At 34.8% G+C, this 19,270-nt stretch overlaps 1 protein-coding gene across 1 annotated transcript in view; it reads right to left on the reverse strand.

Annotated features, from left to right (window-relative positions):
* Window positions 1–1,700: 1,700 nt before the first annotated feature.
* The window catches only part of DPP10 (dipeptidyl peptidase like 10), a 707,061-nt gene continuing 689,491 nt past the window's right edge, over window positions 1,701–19,270 (reverse strand). Inside the window, exons 22-26 of the mRNA XM_065927825.1 lie at window positions 7,898–7,997; window positions 7,585–7,643; window positions 7,404–7,476; window positions 4,688–4,761; window positions 1,701–2,827 (exon numbers count right to left, since the gene is read on the reverse strand). Of these exons, the coding sequence (XP_065783897.1) occupies window positions 2,693–2,827; window positions 4,688–4,761; window positions 7,404–7,476; window positions 7,585–7,643; window positions 7,898–7,997 (441 nt within the window). The 3' untranslated portion in view covers window positions 1,701–2,692. The remainder of the gene's footprint in view (window positions 2,828–4,687; window positions 4,762–7,403; window positions 7,477–7,584; window positions 7,644–7,897; window positions 7,998–19,270) is intronic.

Raw genomic sequence — 19,270 nt, forward strand, 5'->3', positions numbered from 1 at the left:
AGTCTCCTGCAGTGGCAGACAGATTCTTTACCCCTGAGCCACCAGGGAGGCCTGAGATTCGTGTTTTGAAGTGAGTCCTCTGCCCTAAATTCTGTCAAGAAACTGAAACAATCCACAAAGTCTATTTAGTCCCAAGTGTTGACTTAGAAACCTCAATGGAGACAAGATGAGAAATTGCTTTCTTTTTTTAAAATAGTTTCTAAATATTATATGCTCATCTCTGTGGATGACTGAATACTGCTTACCTTTCTTATTATAGAACTTATAGCTTATTTTGAGTCTTTTTTTTTTTTTTTTTCTTTTAACTTTAGGGGGAAAACAACACTTAGAAAGCTTGCTCCTGGAAATAATACTTGGAAAATTCTAGGAAACTATTAGAATTTACAAACACATATGAAATAGTGAGACTAAAACCAAGGGCAAATGTATAAAGGACAAAATCCAGTTAGATGATTCCTTTAATAGTTGGTGCCAGTGTGTTTTAGTGAGCATCTCCCTTATCCAAAATAGCCCAATTATGCAAAGCCAGATAATCACAGAAACAAAAATTCTCCACCTTCCTACTAATCAGTAGTTTTCATTGCATAACTATTAACCTTAAAAGTGAAAGTGGGTTCCAGACTAATGTCTTTCATGTTAGAAGCTATATTAAATTAACTGAAAAATAAACACTGATAATAATAATAAAACAAGAGAAATGATAAACAGTAAAAGGTAAATACTTTTTAAATGTTACTCAAATAGACAATAACACCACATCTTTCAAACAACATAATTATTTGCATCATAAAAACTCTAGTTGTTGAAATTTAAAATATTGATTAAAAAGCTTCAATTGGACTTCAAATCAGCCTAAAAAAGAAATTTCCATCTTAATAAAATAGGCAAAACTTTCCTTTTACACTTATTTTTTAAAACATTATACTTTTTTTAAAAAAATGTGTTTTACTAGTCTTGAAAAAGACCATGGAATGGGTCTTTCAAAAGTTTTTCCCATTTTAAATGGAATCCAACACAGCAGTGAGGATGTAACTCCAAAAAATCTGGGAGAAAAGCAGAATACCCAGAAAACAACTTATGTATTTCCAAACACCCAGCTTTTGGGGTTGATGCCTTCATAAAACAAGAGGGTTACTGAGCAATTCCATGAAATTTTTAAGTTTCCTCCTGGTATTCTGATGTCATCATAATCTAGCCTATCCTAAGGAATTTTTAAAACCACAAAAACCCAGTCTTCTGCCTAGATGTGTCTGAACTTCTGTGCTTGACTTTGGACATCTCTTCTGGACGTTCCCTCCAGTGAAATGAGAAGATATTCTTTGACTTTTGTCAGAAAAGTTAATATTCTCATGACTTAAATTGACTTCATTACAGTCAAGTTTATTTTACACTCTCAATTACTCACTACTGCAAGTCAACACAGCACAGAAATTAATGCATTTTGTGCCTTAAATAGTAAACACTGCTGTTTGTGAATTTTTTTGGCCAATGAGTAAAAAGTATTTCATCTCTAAATCTCACCAGAAGGATTTAATTAAACAGTAACAGATGCACTGGGCAGGCATGGGATACTAAATAAGAACTGGCAAATGAAATAATCCAGCTCTTTGCTTTTACAATGAAAATGAGAATTGGTTTTTCATTGAGAGAAGAAAAAGGATTAAGTGTTTTAAAAAAGTGTTTTCCACCAAAAGAGCAAAATAGCACTCAGTGGTATAGTATTGTTAACAAAATTTCTTTATCAGAAACTATAATTTAATATTTAAGTACCTAATTTACATGTGACAAGGTATCATATTCAAAAAATTAAATTGCAACTAGAAAACTATTAACCACTAAAAACAATACCAAACACAACCCAAACATTTATAGGAAAGCAATAGCTAGAATTTGAATTGAAAAAAAAATTTCATCATATTTGGCTCATTAACAAAGCATCCATTACAGCCTGTAAGCATCTCTTCTAAGTCATCAAGTTTATCCTTTGTAGCATGAATAACACGTAAAGATAGATTTATTGACTGCATATGCACACGTGTGTATACATATTGTGAGACGTAACTCATGTGTTGACTTAAAGATATTGTATCTACTGATAACTGGCTGAACTTTGGAAGGTGCTGAAACCCATATTTCTACATGACCTGTGACCCACTTAAGAATGTCTTTTTATAAACAGAAGTTACATAAAATACTCTGGTTTTATTAACTGACTCTTTTCTTAAGCATCATAATAGACAATGAAGGAATTGCACTTATTTTAAAGGTACAGTAAAGTGTTAGATTGCTGCTTGGCCATCAAAGATCAGGGACTGTAGGACTGAGAAGTTGCGCATTATATGCAAAGATGACGGTGGCCACTGAAATTAAAATGAGAGCAATTAATTACAGAACAAATAGGGGGATAACAGAAGAAAACATGCACTACTCCTACTTTAATGCAAAACTAATTTCTCCCCGGAAACCAACCCTTTGACTTTTCTTACACAAAGAAACAGGTTCTGCACCCTTGGCAACACAGTAGACATGGACTTCTGTATTCAAATTCTAGTTCATTGTCTCTGAGTGTGCTGTTCCAATGTCATCTCCTTAAGCTGCCCTTGAAATTCTGGAGCATCTACAATATTACAATCTCTCAGTTAGGTTCCATTAAGCCTCAATATCCTCTTCAGCTCTATATAAATAGGGTCCTTTATTCATCTTCTTCTGGTTCCTGTGGCAACACTGGTATTTCTTCCTTTAAACAATCACTGAAGAATCTGAGAATTGTGCTGTAGAGATGATACTTGCTCTTCTCAGATACATTATGGCCTTCATCTGGGTAGACCTAAGATATTGAATGGAAAGGAGATTTAAAGTTGTCAAGGAAAGCCTTCTCTCTCAGAATTCATTACTTCAGCTCCATGGCAAGGGAACTTCAGAAAACAATATTTAGCCAAAATCTCATGGTATTCAATTCTGAGTCTTCCCTGCTAAATGTTTCATTTTTATTTTAATTAGATCAAAATAAGACACTTGAGACAAAATGCAATTTTATGCCTGTAAATTAGGATTTGTTGGGAAATCCCTGGTGTTCCAGTGGTTAGGATTCTGCCCTTTCACTGCCTGGGGCCTGGAGTTTGATCCCTGGTTGGGGAACTAAGATCCTGCAAGCCAAAAAATAAGTAAAGTAAATAAATTAGGATTTGTTGTCCAAAAAGTTAGAGCCTTCTATGTTCACACTGAACAAGATGGCATTAACATCAACTAAGCTACATTTTAGACAGTTTTGTCCTGACTATAGGCCCCTGACCTCCCTTTCAAGTATTTAAGGCAGAAAACTGGCAACTGTAAATTCATTCTCTGCCCCTTTGAAATTTATATAATCTTCTTTCGGACTTTTGCCAGTTTTACAATCCAGGAAATATCTTTCTCAAGGACTTGGGAACCATCTCTCTCTATTTTTTTTCTTTTCTTTTGTTTACTTTTAGTTCGTTTGGGGGGCAGGGGGGCTGCACCATACAGCATGTGGTGACTTAGCGCCCAGATCAGGAATGGAGCCTGCACCCCCTGCATTGGAAGCACCGAGTCTTAGCCACCGGCCCAGTAGGGAAGTCCTGGAAACCGTCTCTTTGAAATGTAAACACTGAAGGAGAAAGCATCCCCATTACCCAGCCTTCAAACTGTAAAATCATCTCTTACCATAAAGGTACAAGAAAGTTTCCTTTTCCTTTCCTTTCTTTACTGTTACTTACTTTACTTTTCTTTGGCCTGTTACCAAACACCAGGACCAATGAATCCCTCCATGAGGACTCTTAAAAACTCCCCAGCTCTTTGTTTCAAAAAAGTTGAATTTAGTCTTCCTCCCTTATTGCAGTAGTCCCAAGTAAAATTTTCCTTGTTTGTTTAATTTTGCACAATGAAATTTTTACTTTGACAGTGTCCTTTCCAATATAAACAGTATGAATGAGTTTTTTAAAACATAAGTGAGAATCTTGTCACATCAGTTCCTGGGTATAAAGTCTTTAGCTAGTGCCTAAAGCCTCACAGTCTAGGGTCAGTGTCATGACCATCCATCTGTTTATTGCTACATCTTCATTTTTCATCATTCTAACCATAGTGCCTGTATTTTTGATATGCTGAACCACTTTTAGTTCTTCCAAATGCTTAAGAATGAAAGTAACTTTATTTCCCTTTTATAACTACTCCATCAGACTGCAAGTCCCTTGATGTGTAAAGTATGTCTTCTTGACCCATTTAGTATAGAGACCCATGTAAACTAAGTCCTTGATAAATATTTACTAAATATGGTTGAATGCAGAAATGTAAATGATGTTTTCTCTTTTCCCTTTTTTCTTGTGATATTTACTCAAAGCACTTTGCCCCATACCTTTCATGAAGCGTGATGGAGACTGACAAGAAGACAAAGGGACCAGAAGGGAAATAAAATTTATCATTTTAAAAGAATTTCTTATCAGTGATATGAATAAATGTCTGAGAAACAAGCATTTTTGAAAGAGCTTATGCAATTCATACATAAATCAAGATGATCTACATTCTCACTGTAATAAGGAAGTAAAGACAATTTGATAAAAAAAAAAAAGAAGAAATAAAAGGGTGGGAGATGGAATCATACAAAAGTTGTGTTCTGTATCTCACGACAAGAAACTAAGGTAGAAAAACACATTCTTCTGAAAAGGTGGCTTACCTGCATAGTATAGTTCACGCCAGCTTTTATTAGGTGTTTGATTAATTCTGCTGAATGCTGGAAATGAACTTTGGCTGCAAGAAATTAAATTATGATATTGAAGGAAATGCATTTTTCAGGATTAGAACATTTTTATAACATTTTTTTCAAAGAAATTAAGTATTTTACTTTACATCCAGTGCACATTTAAAAGACTGATACCGAGCTTTACCTGGAAAGCCAGTCGATACAACGGTAATAAAACTTTGAGCTTCACATTATAAAAAAATACATTAAGGCAGGAGTTACCACTAAGTCTCTGCTTACTCTACAGAATGGTGGTTAGATTTACTTTACTGAATGCCATTTATTATTTCAAATTATTCACATATTTTATACCATGATAATAATTTTAACAGAGTGAATGCCTGTCTGGATAGTAATACAACAAATCAGTCTCCCTCGTTTCTAAGGATTACTAGGGTCAATCTCAGACACTGACATTCTGCTTTATATCAAGTTAGGAGGGAAAGCACATCTTGAGAAAATAGCATGCATATCTCATTACTCAGGGCTCGATATTTAACGTTGACCATGTTGGTTTCTCCTCTTTCCTTCTAACTTGCTACTCCCTGAAGCTCAGTTACAAAACTGAAATGAGCAGCGCAGCAGCCTGAGTGTGGCAGCGACGCTGACCTGCGCGAGCGATGAAGACTGGACCAATCCAACAACTCCGTGTAGCATTCTGCTCACAGGCTGCCTTGGCTGTGCATTCTTAAACTGTGCATCTTCAAACTTCTGTAAATAACTTTAAAGCTAACGTTTTTCAATTGTCTTTGTAAAAGTAAGGGCAGCCTTACCAATAGTTTAAACTTCTTCATTGCTCTAATGCTATGGTACTGATTGATCCTGCTACACAGCAGAAAATAAACGACTCCAAATAATCATTTTCATCTTTTAAAAGTCTCATAATCTTTTCCAACATTCTCTTGTTGTACTTAATGGGAAAATTACCATGTCATTTCTAAATAACTGTGCAAATTGCTCTATAAATGTAGGCTACCAGAAATGCTAATAAATAGGGTAATGACTGAGGTAAAATGATACTTTATATACCTCATTTGTTTATTGTAGAAAACAAATTGAAAAAGACTCCATCATTCAACTTTATGGATAAAGCTGAAAATAAATGTGTAAATGGATTTTCCAGTTTTTCATTTTTTTTTTCTGTTTAGTTTCTAGTTCAAAGCATGCTGATAATTGCTGTGTATCCCTTCTTAGAACTAACCAGAGGCATTAAAGTCTAATTGGTTGAGTTTCCTGATTTGATGATGATTTTGGAAGATAATACTAACAATGGTAGTATTATATTACTATTGACTGACTACCTATACTCTATCAGTCCCATATGGAATATGTGCACGTGTGTGTGAGTACATTTGTGTGTGTGTGTGTGCAAGCACGCAGGTGCATTTCCTTTGACGTGATTGGTGTTGAAGGTCTACTTACACCTTATCAGGTCGCTGGAGCATACCCCATAGCACTGAGAGTTCCCTGTCTACTCCACAGGCTCTCATCACTTAGTAGCCTTTTGAAGCAAATCACTAAGCAGGGGGAAGGGAGGAGGATTGAGCTTTGCCTCCTTGAGGTGGGGCACCTACAAAAATGGTTTGGAAGTCTACCTAAGGGAGATTTGCCCCTTCTCCCTCATTTACCTATTTATTCACATATATACTATATACATAATATAAACATATTATTATCGGCATTGATATGAGCTCTAATTTAACTATTTTAACTATGACCTGACATGCTTAAAAGTTAAGTGTGAGGGCCAATGTTATCTTCACTATAAGACCTTGTTAGTAATATTCTCTGTAAAATGGGATAAACATACTGAGGCAAGGTAGGGTGGACTGACAAAAACAAGTTTAAGATTTAGGGAATATTGCTTCAAGGCCTTGCTTCTCTTTGTTCACTTGCCAGGTAGCCTTGGATAAATCAGTTACCTCCTTGAAATTGATTTTTCTCATCTGTGAGTGGAGCTATAAATACTCAGCCCTCTGTTGTAAAATTTCACATAAAATAATGAGAAAAAAGATATAATTTCTTTGAGCCACAAACACTTCAGGTGAATATAAAATGATATTATGTATTACTAGTAATATCAATCACATCCCTCTCCAATGTATAAAATAATAAAAAAAGGAGATGATACAAAAGTGCTTTTTTTTGGTTTTTGTTTTAACTTAAGTGAGAAATCTCAGCAGAATTTCATCGCAGTGCCGGCACCTTTGGCCACGCTGCTGTTTTTCAGCTTAGAGTCCATTTGCGGTACACTGAACACGGTCCTAGTAGTGACTAGCCGCCCATGGCTATTTATGTTTAAGTTAATTACAATGAAATACAGTTTAAAAGTTCAGTTCCTCAGTCATACTAAACATGTCAAGTGCACATGGCCGGTGGTTACTGTGTTCAGCTGCACAGACATTTCCATCATCACAGTTTTACTGGACCGTGGCTGCCATCAAGCCCCATCGCCTCCTCCACTCTTAGTCCTTCTGCCCTTCTGCCCACCTCCCGCCAGGCATCAGATTGTTTGTGCCACCCTCTTCTGCTCTCCTCCCCCGAAGGCTATAGCACCTCCTGTAAGCAAATCCTTGGAGGTGCCCCTTTGCTCAAGGTCAGACTCCATCAGTCAGTAGCAGCCATCAGGTGATACTAAGTAGCCACTTACTGTCAGCCGTCCCATGGATTATTAATATATTTTCTTCTTTTAGGCCATGAATATTATGTAGCACACTAGATGCCTATAAATAAAAACACAAAAATCTGTATATAGAGATTAACCTATATTTGTATTCAGAGGTTTTAGAATAAAATTACTATTCTTTATTCATTGCTTTTAAGTTAGTTACCTGGTATGTGCTTTCGTCTTTTGATGGCATACCAAGATATCTTTCAGAGAAAGCTGAGGCTGTGATCCAAGAAAACAGAAATTTAAGGATACACTAAAAACCATTTGACTAGCACATTTCATTATTTAGTTTCTATCTTTCACATTTAATTGCCATGCACCAATAAAACTGATTGAATCAGAGAGGTGATAAAACTGCTGAAAACATCTCTGATATTACATGGTAAATGACCTCAATTGAGCATCTCTACATGAGGACTTTTGTTTCTATAAATCAATACATTATTTTAGGTCGGTCTGTAGGAAGTACTCACCATACAACTTCAAGTCTATAATGGGTGCAATCACTGATCCACATTTAAAAAGTTTTTCATCTGATTTTAAGATCATGGATGCAATATAACCACCATAGCCCTGGCCAAAAAAAAAAAAAAAAATGTTTATATATATGTAAGATTGTTGATTATTCCTGGAGATGTTTTAATGTTTTATCTTTAGTTAATATACATATCAGAATGTCTCATAACGCTCCAGATTTGAGCAAAGAATGCACAAAACATTGTTATGTCCAGATGAAAGCTCTGAAAATTTAAATTTTTATATAATGTTATTTCAATAAATTTAGGTAAAATATAAAATTTATTTATCATCGTGTCAAATATTTGCTCTTTGATCTGATATCTGGGATAGCTCCAAATAATTTGAAATCAGGGTAACACGTGCATGCATGCTAAATTGCTTCAGTCATGTCCGACTCTTTGTGACTATGGACTACAGCCCGCCAGGCTTTTTTGTCCTTGGGATTCCCCAGGCAAGAATACGGCAGTGGATTTCCATGTTCTCCTCCAGGGGATCTTTATAACCCAGGGATTGAACCCCCATCTCTAATGTCTCCTGCATTGGCAGGCAGGTTCTTTACCAGTAGAGCCACCTGGGAAGCCCAGTGATTAAATCATATATCATTTTAGACACATATATTTATTAAAACAGCATATTCATCTAATAAAGCATTTAAAATTATGATTATTAAGAATTAAGAAAAAAAGAGAAAAAAGAATTAAGAAAGAAGAATTAAATATTTAACATATATCATCACAAGTATAGATTCTGTTTTCAATCCACACAACTAAATATTTGAAAGAACTCATATATGATAAGTACTTTTGCTAGTTAGATGTGTTAGATTATTTTTAAATTCAATTTTTAAATATCCACCTTGAAATGCTTTTGAACAAATCTAATTATACATTTAAAAATATATAAATCAAGGTGTCTAGTTTTCTTTTGAAGACCATTTTTCTGACTAGAAAAATTCAAGAGGAGATTGTAGTAACTATAGTAGTGCTGGGTAAATAGGATGACTTAGTAAGTGGTCAGCGCATTTTAGGAATTAATTTTTGCTGTGCTCTTGGTATTGTGTTTCATTTTGCAAGACACTGGAATATCCTGATAGGTTTTAATAATAAAGATATTAATATTCAAGCCTTACTTCAGACATTCCAATGCAAATGGTTCATGATAAGCTTTACTTGTGAAAGATTTGCAGATGATTCTAGTTTTGGTCCTATAGGAAACTGTTATTTTCTTTATAACGCTTGAGATAAGAAATAAATAATGTCATTTATGCTTATCTAAAGCATCACTTAAAAATGGGTACTGGCAAGTCCAAAATGCAGCCGGACATTACTACAGTGGTTGAGAGAACATATGTGAAGAGCAGCAGAATACACCACCCAGAAGCACGTCACTTGGCATGTTGATTATTTTGAGCTGTAAGTACTTGCAAAAACAGCTAATGCAGAGAGAGGTTTTCGCTTTCTCTGAATGTCTTTATCTGCCTAAAGGCAGATCCCCCAAAAAGTAAATCAATTGTTCAAGGGCCCGTCCCTGGAAGTTTCATCAATGAGGGAAGATTGATTCTTGTCACAGGAAAGGAGACTAGAAATTGACACCACACCCAGACTCACTGTGTCCCAAGTCTTGCTTCCCATCTATTCTTCTAAGGCCCCATGCGTTTCCTAACAGTAACTTGAAAAGAAAGTGAAAGCATTAGTCACCCAGTCGTGTCCAACTCTTTGCAACCCCAGGGACTGTAATCTGCCAGGCTCCTTTGTCCAGATTTCCTAGGCAAGAATACTAGAGAGGGTTGCCATTTCCTTCTCCAGGGGACTTGCCCCACCCAGGGATTAAACCTGGGTCTCCTGCAGTGCAGGCAGATTCTTTGCCATCTGAGCCATCAGGGAAGCCCAAAAAGAATTTACTCTCTCTTAACATACCTATATCCCCTCTCCCCTTTCCCTGTTGAAACTGAGCAGGTCTGAGGGACTCCTGAGCACAGAAGACTATCTGTCCCCCTTTCCTTCTTTGTAGGGAGTAGATAAGATTCCAACATCCATGGCCTTCCCCAAGTTCCAAAGGGCAGGTTCAAACAGTTGCTAATCAGGGAAGGGAGGGGATGTAGAGAAAAGGGAGGAGTAGTCAAAAACAATAGTAGAGCATATTAAAAAGTGGAGATATCACTTAGCTGACAAAGGTATCTATAGTCAAAGCTGTGGTCTTGCCAATAGTCACAAATGGATGTGAAAGTTGGACAGTAAAAGAGGCTGAGCACCAAAGAACTGATGCTTTCAAACTGTGGTGCTGGAGAAGACGCTTGAGAGTCCCTTGGACAGCAGGGAGATCAAACCTGTCGATCCTACAGGAAATCAACCCTGAATATTCACTGGAAGGACTGATGTTGAAACTGCAGTACTTTGGCCATCTGATGTGAAGCGCCAACTCATTGGAAAAGACCCTGATGCTGGGAAAGATTGAAGGTGGAAGGAAAAGGGGACAATAGAGAATGAGATGGTTGGATGGCATCACTGATTCAATGGATATGAGCTTGAGCAAACTCTGGGAAATAGTGAAGGACAGGTGAATCTGGCGTGCTGCAGTCCATGGAGTGGCATAAAGTCAGACATGTCTTAGGGCCTGAAAAACAAAGACAAAATTCCCTTCCTGGTAAAGAGAGGGAGACACAAACAGAGATTTTCTTTATAAATGTAAATGTTCCTTGCAAAAGGGTAACTTCTACTCTGTTTTTAAAGCTTCTCCTGTTTATGCTGTTTCTTAAAATAATCAGCTCAAAAAAATGTTTATACCAAAGAGACATATTCTGGAACAGCATATTCTGCTCCTCTTCAGAAGTATGAAGAAGTGAATGAGTCATGCAAAGCATGTAAATAAATAGCAATTATACAGCAAAAGTGTTGAGAGACTGAAAATTCTCTCCCTATAAGGAAATTTTCAAGCATGTTTTCTAGTTTCTAGTTCCCTATCATGAAGATTGAGACCATGGTGTTGCAGACAAGAGGTTTCAAATATTTCCCAAGCACCAACAGTATTCTCATAGTGAAAAATGCATATTAGCTGATAACTTTTCTGGTTCTCATTCCACAACTACCATGATTTCTGATTATAATTATGATTTCTGATTATGATTCTGTTATTTATACAACTTGACCACTTTGAGAGAATAACTGAATATAAGTATCCTGAGAATAATTGTATATCATATTTAAATAATATAAATTAGCAGATTGTATTATGTTTTTTATCTCAGTTTCACATGATTCACAAAGTCTGATTAACTCCAGGAAGTAAGAAAGGTATCTTTCACAGGAGGCACAGATTTCAGAAAAACACCTGAAAGTTCTTTTTGAGTTCTATTTGAGAGTCTTTTTAAATTCATATTCTAAACCAGTAGACTTGGGATAGGGCCCAAGATTTTGCATTTTTAACAAACTCTCAGGTTGCTGGTCCATATTTTGAATAGAAAATTCTTATTGTGTAATAATGTAATAAGGATTCCCACCAAAATATCTTTCTAACTTCAGCCAGGATTCCCTAGACTAGTGAAACTTAAAAAAAACAAAACATATATATATATATATATATATGCATATATATATATATATGTGCCTATATATATGTGTGTGTACCAATGCCTTCAAAATCAATTGAATCAATACATGTAGAATGGGCTGTGGAGTTCTCCATGTGATTCTAAGTGAAAGTACTGTTGTAAATCACTGCTGCTGCATAAAACTTTGTATTTGACTGCTTTAAAAAAAATATCTGGCATTTGGGATCAATGAAAGTAAGTTGAAAACTTAACAGTAGTGGAAGTTTTTGAATAAAATTCTCTCTATAGCATTTAAAAATCTAGTTCAAAATACTGATTTCATCTGATTTATTTCAGTTAATAAATTCTATTTTTAAAAGAAAATCAATACTGGCAGGATTAAAATACATTTTAATTGCTTACGTTCTTCTCTATCATTTCATATTTATTTACTGAATGTAAGAACAGATCATAGTAGCTTTATCTTAGTTTATTTATGGAATCTCCATACTGTTCTCCATAGTGGCTATATTAATTTGCATTCCTACCACACTACCATATGTGAAATAGCCAGTGGGAGTCCATGTATGATGCAGGGAACCCAAGGCCAGTGCTCTGTGACAACCTAGAAGAGTGGGATGGGGAGGAGGTGGGAGGAAGTTCAAGAGGGAAGGCACATATGTACACCTAATACAGACTCGATGTATGGAAAAAAAGTCACCATATTGTGAAGTAATCATCCTCTAATTAAAATAATAAAATATATAATAATAATAAAGAGATTAGATCATGAAAAAGTTCTTGGAAAAATAATATTCCACAAGACGTTAGGAATCTATGTTCTAGTTAGCTATGGAATGGTGCTTCAATTTTCAAAGCAACTCATATCTATCAGGAAGATGCCAAAAACCGGGGGTCACCATATTGAATGTAGTTAATGAGAGGATATTTTATTAATGTGATATAGACCAATAATGGTCAATAGTTGGTATAGGCTGCTATGTTTCAGATGCGCTATCGTCTTATTGGTATTCTCAGTGCTCAGATTTTTCCTTCATTACAATTGTTACATCATGTGCATTTTCAAAGAATCTTTAGCATTATTTGTAAAATTTTAACAAATTAATCTAGATTTTTAAAAGTTTATTCTGTGGATTTAAAGTATAGAAAATTTTATTTCTTTAAAAAATATATTTCACCCATGCTGTAAGAAATTGAATCCAAAAGACAAAAGGACTAGAAGAGCAGGGGAGAGGGGAAATCTATAATATCATTTTCCTGAGGACTTACATTTTCATGGGCCTCATGTCTTGAAATAATAAAGTGACTTTTTTGACACTGTGCAAAAGTTTTCATGGTTGCAATAAAAAATATATAGCAACAGAGCTAAAAAAAAAGTTTTCCTACAGCTTGTATGATTTCCTCTGAATCACATCACTTCTAATATATAGTGAATTGATTTGAAGGAAAAATACTGCACTTTATGAATAATAAATTTATTATATTAATTTGCATGAAAACTGTTAAATTTGTTTAATGTAATCACATATACTATATTACAATTTTTATATTTCTGCCTTGATTTTTTTTTCCTTCATCTTATACACAAGAGTTCAAACCCTAGAAGTGACTCAGTGTCCCTAACAAACTTTTACCCCAATTGAGACTATTATTAAAGACTATAAATAATAAGTAATTACCTCCATAGGTTGCTTAAAAAAACTTTCATACACATTGCATTTTTAAACTTCTTTTACCCTCCCCAGATATTTATGCCTCTTGTCTCCTCAAATTTCCCTATTTTAGACCAATCAATATCTCCTAGTGAAATAGTTCTTGTCTCATGATTGAAAATTGCTAACTCATCTTAATCTTGATATCCTGTCTCTCTGCTTCACTTCTGAACTGCAGCGCCATTATCTGACATTTTATAGGCTTTCCTAATTATTTGTCATTTGTTTCTTTTTCATTTATCTCTCCTCACTGAATTAATAATTTTTAAAAAGATAGACTTTATTTTTGTTTTTGTTTTGTGTTGGTGACTGCTATATGTCCAGCAACTGAAAAGAACTAGGCACATAGGATACACTCAGTAAATGTTTGTTGAATGACTTAATTTTAATCCCATTAATGCTGGCCAGGTAACCACAGCAATACAAGTTCTCAGTATGATGCTTATAGGGTGTCAAATTTTGCCACTTATTTTTAATTTGTGTCATCAATCTTAAAAAAATGTCAGAAAAAATTTCTTTCAGCAGGGTTTTTTACTTTTAACACTTAAATATAATTACTTGGTACAAAGAACATTAATATTATTACATTGTATTTTATGAACTTGATTAGGTCAAAAGGATAATTATTCAAACTAAAATGGTTCAACATCTTTAATCATGTCATTTGAATAATTATTGAGTAACAGATGGCCAGTTAATGGCTAAATATGCTAATAGTATAAGCTATCCATTTATCTAACAAACAAGTTAGAAAATAACACTGATAAAAACATACTACTCACAATAAAAAAGAAAGTGCACTAATAATACATAGAAATAAACAAAGCAGGAAAAATATTGACATTCATAAAGAAAACTAAAAATTCTACTGAAAAATACATAAAGGATTAAATAAAAAAGATGCACTATGTGATTCAGTCAAAGCAGCATCTTTTGAAAATTTTAATTATTCTCAAATTAAATATTGTGTAAATAAAATTTCAGTTAAAAGAATACAGCCAAATGTTTTGGGAGAATTTGAGAAAGTGGAGAAAATAGGAGCAGTAGGTCAAAGGTATCTTGAAAGAAAAGAACAAAGAGTGGGAAGTATTTTAAAATATTTAAATGAATTATTATTAAGCACACTATACCCACCAAGGCTTCCCTGGTGGCTCAGATGGTAAAAAAAACCCGCCTACAATGCAGGAGACCTGGGTTTGATCCCTGGTTGGGAAGATCTCTTGGAGAAAGAAATGGCAACCCATTCTAACATTCTTGCCTGGAGAATTCCAAGGACAGAGGAGCCTGGGGATTTGGAGGCAACTGAGCAACATCCCTGGTGGCTTAGCTGGTAAAGATTCCACCTGAAATGTGGGCGACCTGAGTTTGATACCTGGATTTGGAAGATCCCCTGGAATGGCTACCCTCTCCATTATTCTGGCCTGGAGAATTCCATGGACTTATAGTCCATGGGGTTGCAAAGAGTCAGACATGACTGAGCAACTTTCACTTTTCATAATTAAAAACCTATAAGATTAGCCTAAGAACAGATAGAAAGATTATAGCAGAAATAAATCTAAGCGTATCTGAGAACTTAATGTGTAGTTGGCATCATAATCAAGATGTTAAGAATGATTTAATCAATCAATAGAGCTAGTGAAACTGACTAGCTATTTGAAATGAAATAAATAAATCCACAGCACACAAGTGTTATGTACCCCTCTCTGCCCTACTCAAACAGATACATAAAGAGAAAAGTATAATAAATACTTATTTTGATAGGAATGAGATATCTAAAGAAGAATATCATTGGAAGAAATCACCAAAGGACTTCAAAGGTTTTGCCAAAAGATAAAAAGTTTTAGCACTTCAGTTTTGTGAGTGATCGTAAACAACACAGCCAATCAACAAGTCAAGGGGATATTTCAAAAGGATGTGAAAGATTGCTATCTTTAATACACCAAAATCTAAAAATCGCAATAAGAAAACAAATATATATATATATATATGCATATATATATATGTGTGTGTTCACATATAAGAGAGATCAATATAAGCTAAGCACATATATGCATATAAATTGACAGTTCAAAAATAACATTGTAAGATGCTTCATGAACATGCAAGTTAATTTTATGTAGGAATTTCAAATTCCACAAAAATGGAATAACAGAAATGAGATTTACTCTTCCATGTGAAACTACTAAAAATATAAGCAAAATACATGAAATAGAATTAACTGAGACATTGGACCCTGGGTAAGAAAGGACAGTGATCACTGAAAGATAGGGAATGAGTCAGTTCTGGGATTGCTACAGCTTCCTGCCTGCAAGAGTGTAGCTGATGGGCAGCAGCATAATATATCTAAAAATGAAGCACTCAGAGACAAATGTTTTTTAAAAATATTAAAATATCAAAAATTAATGTTTTGGTGAACTTAGGGAAAAATTCAACTGACCTAATTACATACCTATTTGAAAACTTTGGAGAAATGGAACAGCATAAAAAAATAAAAATTGAAGTAATGATAACTGGACATTCTCCAAATTTGATGAAAACACTAAAGCCAAGAAGCGCAGTGTATTCCCCTAAAGGATAAGGGTTGGCAATCTAGCAGGAAAGAGAAAATCCCAGAGGAGAGAAAGAACATGAAATGAGTTCCATTCAAATGTTTTTGCAACTGAAAATCAAATAAAACATAAATACCTTGACAAGGCTTACAGTCTGACATAACAAATTAAATAAGAACACAAATAAATATAATGCTCTACACGATGGTATAATGACTACGAGAAAAGACTGACAAAGTGTTCTTTCAATACACAGGAGGGAATGATGATTTCCAGTGGGAGAGATTTAGCGCATAATTAATGGAGGAAAGGACCTCTGAATGAGACTTAATAAGAAGTAGATTTATAAAACCCATGTACAGACTTGAGGCTGTTATTAGAAATAAATTAAAAGATATGAACAAAAGCAGTGAAGTAAAAAGGTGGAAGAAATACTTATAATCAGTAAGGATTTTGGCTTAACTATATTGAAGAAAATTCATTTGGAACAATAAATAACTCTTGGAATAAGCTTAAAATCTATGCTAGGTAATAGTTAGAACTTTTTAGTTAATTTTGTTTACCTTTAGAATATGTGTGCAATATTAAAATGAAATTGGATATAAAAAGTCAGGCATTATCTTCTATGTTGACTGATGGTTTTCTCTAGTGTCCATGTGATAGATTTAGGAGAGAATGCATTTCTTTAATTAGTGCTTTCCTGGCATTTACAGGCTTATTGGGGCTTCCCTGGTGGCTCAGAGGGTAAAGCATCTGCCTGCAGTGCAGGAGACCCGGGTTCAATCCCTGGGTTGGGAAGATCCCTTGGAGAAGGAAATGGCAACCCACTCCAGTATTCTTGCCTGGAAAATTCCATGGACTGAGGAGCCTGATGGGCTACAGTCCGTGGGGTCACAAAGAGTCGGACACGACTGAGCAACTTCTCTTTCACTTCACTTTCATAGGCTTATTATTTCCATTAATAGAATATAGGTAGGGATATTGTCTAAAAATACATATTATTTGACACAAAACACATTTTTAGAAATCCTAAAAATTCTATATTCCTTAATCAGCCTACAAGGATAGAAAGAATAGTATTGTTTTCCAAATTCTGAAAGACTAAACTGAACAAATGACACATAAAATAAAAAATATTGACCAATTTCTTAGAGTTCACTATTTCAGCTTTATGGAGACCAACAGTGAAATGTACCTGAAAACTTCTAAGCAAATTTAATTTCTGCTGACAAAGTCAATTACAATGAATGAAATCAGTTATTTAGCAAGGGTGATGTAGATGTAGATATAGATATATACATACATAGACCATAAAAAACAGAATGAACTTTAGACCAAAGGGAAGAAAAACCTGGAAACTCAATCAAATAGTGATATAGCTAAAGGAAGTAAGTTGCTTAAAGATTGTTGATTGAAATTAAAATTCCTGGCCCTCTGGAACATCTCACTTGCATCATAACACTTTTCACAATGAATTCTAACTCAGCCTAGACTCTTAGAAGGGAATCCTGCTTTAGCCTCATTGATGGTAAAAGCATTAAGTGTGGCAATACCACTTGTAGCATTTGGTGAAATTGACATCTTAATAGATTCAACTGAAAACAAAACCAAAACTAAACAAAAAAAAATAAAAATAAAAAGTGGTAATTTTAAAAAAATAAAGAACTAAAACAACTAAAAGTAATTTTGAATACAACATTGAGCTGGCACAAAGGTTATGAATTCACAAAGGCCAGATATTATTGAAAACTGTAAACTTGAGAGGTAAACAGTCATAAAGCCAGTTTTGCTTGCTTGTTTCTTTGTTTTGCAAATGCAAGAGATTTTGGCCTTCTGCTATGATGACTCAATGCATGATGTAGACAAAATGCATAGATTCCAAACCAAAGGGAGACTGTACAACCCTAAAGATGACAAGAGATAATTATGCTGCATACAAGGATTGGTGAAAATAATTTTGTTTTTATTCTTGTCATGAGCTTATACTGAATCAATGAAAAAAATTAATCTTGACTAAAAATGTGAGCCATAAGTCCACATTAGTGTCTGCTGACCCAACGTAGCATGTAAGTATAATTAAAACAAAACAAAACAAAGCAAACACAAAAATACAAATCCATTATAAACCTTAAAAAATTCCAAGTATAAAATCCCAGTTTTGATGGAATTGATGGAAGATAACGAAACATATTCAAAGAACCCATCAAATTTGAAACATGATGAATAAAAAGATATTCATAACTATACACATACTGTAGAAACTATAAAACTCCAAAGAAAACATATCTTTAAAAAAAAAGTGAAACTGGTAATATTTCTTAGATGTCAGTTCTTCCTAAGTGATCCACAGATTCAGTAGAAATCCCAAGAAAATCCCTGTGGTCTATTTTTGATGGTCCATTGTTTAAGACTCTGTGCTTCGAATGCAGGGACCATGAGGCCAATCCCTGGTCCTTGAATTAAGATCCCACATGTTGTGCAATGTAGTCAAAAAAAAAAAAAAAGATTACAAAAGGTGATTCTAAAATTAATAAATAAATACAATGTCTAGATGAAATAAAAGAATCCTGAAAAATAACAAGATGGAAACTATCTCAAGATGGAAACTATGGAAACTATCTCATTTCTAGATACAATATTATTATAAACAGTGATTTTTAGTCAATTATATCTCAATTTAAAAGATGAAAAAAAGGGAAGAATAGGTTTGTAACTATAATATGCTTCCTCTGATTTAGTAGGGGTTTCCCAGGTGGCTCCTAAAGAGTCTGCCTGCCAAGCAACAGATGCAGGTTTGATCCCTGAGTCAGGAAGATCCCCTAGAGAAGGAAATGGCAACCCACTCCAATATTTCTTGCCTGGGAAATCCCTTTAACAAAGGAACCTAGCAGGCTACAGTCCATTGGGTCTCAAAGAGTCGGACATGACTTAGTCTAGCTCAGCAACACCAAGAAATATCAAATCACTATGTTGTGTAACAGACATTAAATGTGAACTAACGCAGTATTGTAGAGGTGGGTAGGGGAATTGGATGAAGTCAGTCAAAAGGCACAAACTTCTACTTATAGGATAAATAAGCACCGGGTATATATAATACATCACATGATAAATGCAGTTAATCCTGCTGTATGTTACATATGCTCCTTTGTGGATCCCTGTCTTGTTATGTTGAAGGGGTTTGCAGATTTCAATGAAGCTATAAGTCATGCCGTGTAGGGCTACCCAAGACAGACAGGTCACAGTGGAGAGTTCTGACAAAACGTGATCCACAGGAGGAGGGAATAGAAAACTACTCCAGTATGCTAGCTGTGAGAACCCCATGAACTGCATAAAAAGACAAAAAGATGTGACATCAAAAAAGAGCCCCACCCCAGGCTGGAAGGTGTCCAACATGCTTCAAGGGAAGAGGAAGGACATCTTCTAATAGCTCCAGAAAAAAACAAAGTGACTGGGCCAAAGCAGAAATACTTGTGGATTTTTCTGGTGATGAGAGTAAAATCTGACGCTGTCAAGAACAGT

This window comes from Muntiacus reevesi, chromosome 3 (genome assembly GCF_963930625.1).
Source record: "Muntiacus reevesi chromosome 3, mMunRee1.1, whole genome shotgun sequence".
In the NCBI taxonomy this organism is placed as follows: Eukaryota; Metazoa; Chordata; class Mammalia; order Artiodactyla; family Cervidae; genus Muntiacus; species Muntiacus reevesi.